The following is a 6,000-nucleotide window of genomic DNA, read 5'->3' as shown; positions in this document are numbered from 1 at the left end:
AGAGCCAAACATTCTCCTACATGACAAAATCAAATAGATGAATAGATTCATTTTAAACAAATGTTAATCATTGACTTTACAAATGTTCTGTAATGATGAATAAATACCTCTTGTGCATCAGAGCCTCCGATCCATGTTGGTTTGTACCCATGAGTGGCCTTCATTATCAGCTTCTGAATCTTATGGTACTCCTGCACGCTGTGCACTGATGCCAAGTTCCACGCATGGGACCGACAGTTTCTCTATAGTGGAGAGAGACGCAGAGAGTGAAACTGGCAAAGTGCATCAATAGTCAAACAAATGTTCAAGTCAACACAAACAGAATAGCTTCAGTGAATACCTCAGCCTGGGCCCAAGTCATAGGTCTTGGGACAAAGCAGCGACGATTGACCAACCACGGGGACACCGGTATCGGAAGGTTCTTGCAACCAGGTCGATCTCTGCTGTGGACAAATAACATTTCTGTTAGTAGATTTTGTTTCTATCATTATATGCAGTGAAAAAAATGAATTTTGGGTTCCTTTATAGCAAGATTTAGTCTCTAAGAGCTTTGTTGCCAATCAATACGTACACACTTTATTCAGCTTTTATTGAGTAAAGAGAATGGTTTAATTGAAGTATTAGGATCCATTATAGTGTAATTATACAGGGCTGTCTTATTTGTAAAAGGAAATGACTTCATTAACACCATTTAACATGTTTTTGCTTATACAGTTAAACTAGTGTGATCTGTCTGAAATCTAAAACACCACCCACTGACCTGCTTGATCGTCCTTTTCAGCCTTTTCCTCTGGAAGAGCTGGACAGTTAGATAAAGCAGTTATTGAGCAGTTGAACTACATAAAATTCATCTTTGTCTTTTGAAAATACTCACCCTCAGCTCTGGTCAGAGCCATCATGGCACAAACGAGCACCCACACGGTCAGCATCTTCACGGTGGGGAACGAGAGACAGAGCAGCTCATAAATATCATGACTTATCTCATCATCTGACAGAATGAGGAACTGAGGACAAACAATGCATGAGATAAAGTATAGTCTAAACCTCAAAGGTGCAATTCATGATCCACATGTGTGGAAACTCACAAACAAGCCTGTATTATCAATTAAGAAAAGTGCAAATTACATTAAAGATACATGAAAATTCTAGTAGTTAGGCAGATGGTGCAAAGCATCCACTTAATTACAATTTTATTAATTTCTTGAAAATATTATTTATATATTTATTCATTTATCACGTAACTGTAGTCAATGTATGCTTCTTTCCAATGACAAACAAAATGTGATGCCTGCAGCAGTATAAAAATAGGCACAAGTCAATGTACATTAAAATGATTTTGAAGCTATTATTTTAAGGTAAAATTGTTGCTTTAAAATCCTGTTACTGGCTTGACCTTCACTGGGTGTCCTACCTGAATTAACCCACCTCTTAATACCATCATTATGATGTCAAGGCTATAGAAACCATCAACAATATACAGAAACACAGTATAACAGAACTTTGCACAGACAGACAGGTCATGTAGCCAGAACAAATGCCATGACTGAAGCAATGCTATAAAAACCCAAATGAACATAATTCAATAGGTCTCCAAACACTGCAGCCACACACATCATCTCCAGCAGAAGCAGCAATATTAACTAATAAAATGACAAAGACATAAACAATAAATATAGGTAAAATGCACTTTACTCTCTAGAACTGCTGATAATTTGTAGACAAATCAAAAAACTGCTTCTGTCGAGCAACTTAAAATGAATTAAGTGAATTAAAACTTATGCAAGAAATACGACTGGGCAGACTCGACTTTTAGCGTTAGCCTCTGTAACGATAGAAAAGGACTTATTTTGGAACTGAGACGCACAGATAAACCTCTACAACACAGTCACTGAACTCTTCCTCCTCCTTCAGCCATTGTGGACTGAAAAAACAGCAATTAAATTTCTATTAACATTTTTTAGCTTGTGCTAGAAGATACACATGCAGTGCTAGCTTTGACCAGCTCGCTCTCTGACCATCCCATCACATGACATGAAAATGTCGATGTTATCCTAGGCCTGCTAGAAGGCCCCTTGTCTCAAGGCCTCTCTGTTTCATTTTGAATTACTAGCCCTGCACTGTTGACTCTGAAGGCCCAAGAAAGATTTCTGTTAACTTGGTAACACAGGGCTGAAATCTGATTGGATAAAAGTTCTAACATCAAAAGCTGTATAGGAAGCAGCGCAACCAGGAGGAAAGCTAAGACATGTGGAGAACAGACTATTGGGAACAATTTAAAACATATAATATTAAAGGAAAAAAACCATACAGAACAACAAAGATATAATTCAGTGATTGTGACAGTGTTTAGGCAGCAGAGAAGGCCTTGCTGGCCCTGACGGCCCACACTGCTGGTTTCTGTTTCTAAAATCAAGGAGGTGATGTTTCCAACCAGCTCAGGGAGTTTTAGTCCCCCATTAAAGGGCATATGAGCAGGAACAGTGACTGTTATTAAGGTCCCTCTAACTGCACTGCAATCAGCGAAGAACTTAAGAAAATCTACTGCTACTCTTCTATTGTTCAGTAGAAAAAAAAAAGCCAGACAGATTTTGCAATCTGACGTGACGAGGTGAAATTTTATGCAGGAGAAATAACTATTGCAATCATTTTTCAACTTCTGTTCTGTTTATATAGAAATATACCAGGGGTCATGACTTATTCAAGTTATTGGTTAACTGAAACCAATGACTATACAAAGGGTCCCAAATGTCTTTTACATGATACCTTTATGCTTTGTTTATATGATAAAGATGTTTGTCTGTTCACAATAAACCATCAGTGGTTTTACACATTGTGATACTTCATCACCTCAGCCTCTGCAGCGTCCTCTTCCTCGGTCTCCACCAGCCATCCCTGCCATCATTAACTGAGTGTTGTCAAGCTTCTTTGTCAAGTGTTTTTCTTGCTTTGCTCTTGATGATGTAGCTGATCATCTTCATGTTCAGTGTGCTCTACTATTGTTTGCAGAAATGCTGTCTTCCAGGCGATGCAAGTTTTCTTGTTTCCTGCTGCATTTTCTGGTTTCATTCGTCCCCTGGAAGTGCTCTTTGAGATGTATCTAAGAGGCTCTTTTCTGCTTCTACATTCAACTTTCAGTGAAAGCCCAAACAGCACATCCTGCTCTGTACAGATAACCTCTAAGAAAGGTCAACAGTGTTATTCCTATGTTTTTAACAAATGGTTATTTTCAGTTTTAAATACATCCTGATATGGTGTATGTGAACCTTTCTTTATTTGGTGTGAAAAAGTATAGAAATTAGGTCTTTAATAAACAAACAAATAAAATGTAAAACTGTATTTGCTTCCACTTTACAACTCTTTATTTCTTTTTTCAGACATCCAGGACTGGACTGATCAATGATGGACTCCAGTTGCATCATTTTCCATCTCTCTGTTCTCTGTGTTTTTCTGCCACAGCTATTTGGAGGTAATCTGCATGCAGGACACATATAAACAGCCTTAACTTCTGAATAATCCTTTGATTCAAACCTGCAACACTTTGGTCAGAAGAGATGAAACAAACTGTGAGAGAAAACATCGACAAGATATGTTTGTCATGTCACTAAATCCTGATATTAGACAGTTTCAGTCAGTGACAAATACCTTTAACATCAGGTGGGTCAGGTATCCTCAGTGAATTCATATTCAGGTTTATATATAATATGTGTTTTTTGTTTGATCATAATAGAATATAGATATATACAGTATAATGTATTCCAATGAGGTTTAGGTGTGATGTTGATGTGGACTGCATTTATATTGAGAGATGATATTTATTTCTCTATCACAAGAAGAACACAAATCCAAGGTGCTCTGTTTCACTGTTTATTGCTCCAAATAGTTTATGTAGGCTTACAGTGACTGTGTTTTTTTTTTCATTTTACTGGAAAATTACACAATAGAAAAAAAAAACAGAAGCTGAAATTAACCTCAAACACGTGACTGTCTACAGTGATAAACTCTAAATGCAAAAAAGGGAACTAGCAGAAGAAATTTCCCAGGCAAAATAAATAAATAAATAAATAAAAATAAAAATCTTTCAGTTTCAAGCTGAATTCTTATTAAATGCACCAATAGCACAATGTAAAGATATTACACAACTGTAAAAATATATAAATGAAAGCCATACGTTCTTCAGTCAGATTATTGTTAGAAAGGTATATTTTCTATATATAGTATATATGGCTGGTTTCAGGACCTAGAGATACAGTGGATGTTTACGACATGCTGGATTCATCATGAATGTTATTATTCCCTTTCAAACTATGCATAAAAACAGATTCTGATCTTCACTTTGAAAATCTATTCTTCTTGATTAGACTACAGCTGATCTGATTGGAACTGCAATGCCACAGATATGTTGATGCTTTAGTTCTTTAAGTAGAAATTGAATCTGTGTGTTTGAGTGATGGGATGGCTCATAGTGGGCTCTGACAGCCTTCAAATGACTCTCACAAGTAGGAACTTGACTAGTCATAAGTGGGTGATGACAGGGACTTTACAAGCAATCCTTGTGGGATAGAGAGCCCTCTCGTGGAGGTATGGTGAATAGGTCTTATTTTTTATACATGTATGTTTCTGTTCTATGCCACAAAAAGGCAATAACTTGTAAAGTCATTAGATACCCAAATTAAACTGTTACTTAGTTTTTTGTGTGTGTGTTTGTTTTCCTTGCAGTGAAGTCAGAGTTAATTTGTTCAGATCAACCAATCATAGCCCAGCCTGGTGATGACATCATTCTACCATGTCGCCTTGATCCCCCCATCAGTGCCACCCTCTGGACAGTGGAGTGGACCAAACCTGGTCTGGATGCAAAGTACGTCCATGTTCACAAAGACGGTCGACTGTTGCATGAGATTCAAAATCCATCTTATTATTATCAAACGAGACTGTTTGTGGATGAACTGAAACATGGAAACGTCTCCATGAAAATCTCCAAAGTGAAACTGTCTGATGAAGGAACATACAGATGTTTAATTCCCTCAGTACAGAAAGAAGCTTCTGTCCAACTCATTGGACTAACACATTGCCATTTTGATACTTAAAGTTACCAAGTGACATAATTTGTTTGGCTCAAGGTTTGATCTGAACCTTGTGTTTTTAAACCTCCTCTCTTATCATCAGGTTCAGTCTCTACACCTGTCATAGAGGTGACTTCAGGTGAAAGTGGAGAAGTGGTGTTAGAGTGTGAGTCTAAAGGCTGGTATCCAGAGCCTGAGGTGTTGTGGCTGGACGGTGAGGGAAACCTCCTCTCTGCTGGACCTACAGAGACAGTCAGAGGTCCTGATGACCTCTATACTGTCAGCAGCAGAGTGACTGTCAGGAGGGGAAACAGCTTCATCTGTAGTGTTGAACAGAAGATCATCAAACAAGTCAGAGAAGCACTCATACATGTTCCAGGTAGGAAATATGTATGAATCCAATATTACAAACCTGCTATTCTGACTTTGTTTTCCTCCTGAAATAGATTTCTATATAAACACCATGCTGTTCTGTGTCATTTATCTATGTCATTTCAAGTGATTCCATCATCATTGAAGTTTCTGCTTACTGGATTATTTATGGTCTACTTTGTGTACTTTTATGTACCTTATCTTATATTCGTTTATCAAACATGAAGGACATTGTGTTTTACCTGTGACAAATGATAAAAGTCTTAAACTACAAAAAAGATACTGGAGCTGATAAGATGCACAGTTTGCACTGGGCAGCAACAATATGCTGTCTTTTATCTTGCTACACCTCAAACAAGTGATTGTATTTTCTGTATTAGTTTATAGCATTGTTTTAAGACCTTGTGTTTGTGTTGTAACTATCATAGAAACATAAGATTTGGAGTCAGTCCACCACTTAATGATTTAGGTGAGTCTTTCCCTGCAGCAGTTTGTTTTCAGCCAGAATCCTGGTTGCACAAACTGTAGTATGTAATATAGACTGTAGTATAGACAGCAGATGAAGGAA

The 6,000-nt window shown here is 37.5% G+C and overlaps 1 protein-coding gene and 1 long non-coding RNA gene across 2 annotated transcripts; one reads left to right on the top strand and one right to left on the bottom strand.

Moving 5' to 3' along the window:
* Window positions 1-380: 380 nt before the first annotated feature.
* LOC108885877 (uncharacterized) lies at window positions 381-945 on the bottom strand. Its single transcript, XR_001961314.2, has 3 exons — window positions 875-945; window positions 761-799; window positions 381-443 (listed from the first exon to the last, which is right to left on the bottom strand). It is a non-coding gene; the product is annotated as an uncharacterized LOC108885877 (long non-coding RNA).
* A 3,502-nt stretch (window positions 946-4,447) lies between these two features.
* LOC127139292 (butyrophilin subfamily 1 member A1-like) lies at window positions 4,448-5,868 on the top strand. Its single transcript, XM_051067062.1, has 4 exons — window positions 4,448-4,496; window positions 4,717-5,055; window positions 5,161-5,439; window positions 5,861-5,868. The coding sequence occupies exons 1-4, from the start codon at window positions 4,448-4,450 to the stop codon at window positions 5,866-5,868; spliced, it is 675 nt and encodes a 224-aa protein (XP_050923019.1).
* Window positions 5,869-6,000: the final 132 nt, after the last annotated feature.

Source organism: Lates calcarifer, unplaced genomic scaffold (genome assembly GCF_001640805.2).
Source record: "Lates calcarifer isolate ASB-BC8 unplaced genomic scaffold, TLL_Latcal_v3 _unitig_1049_quiver_1852, whole genome shotgun sequence".
In the NCBI taxonomy this organism is placed as follows: domain Eukaryota; kingdom Metazoa; phylum Chordata; class Actinopteri; family Centropomidae; genus Lates; species Lates calcarifer.
The sequence above is the reverse complement of the archived record's forward strand: the minus strand, read 5'-3'. Positions and strand labels throughout refer to the sequence as shown.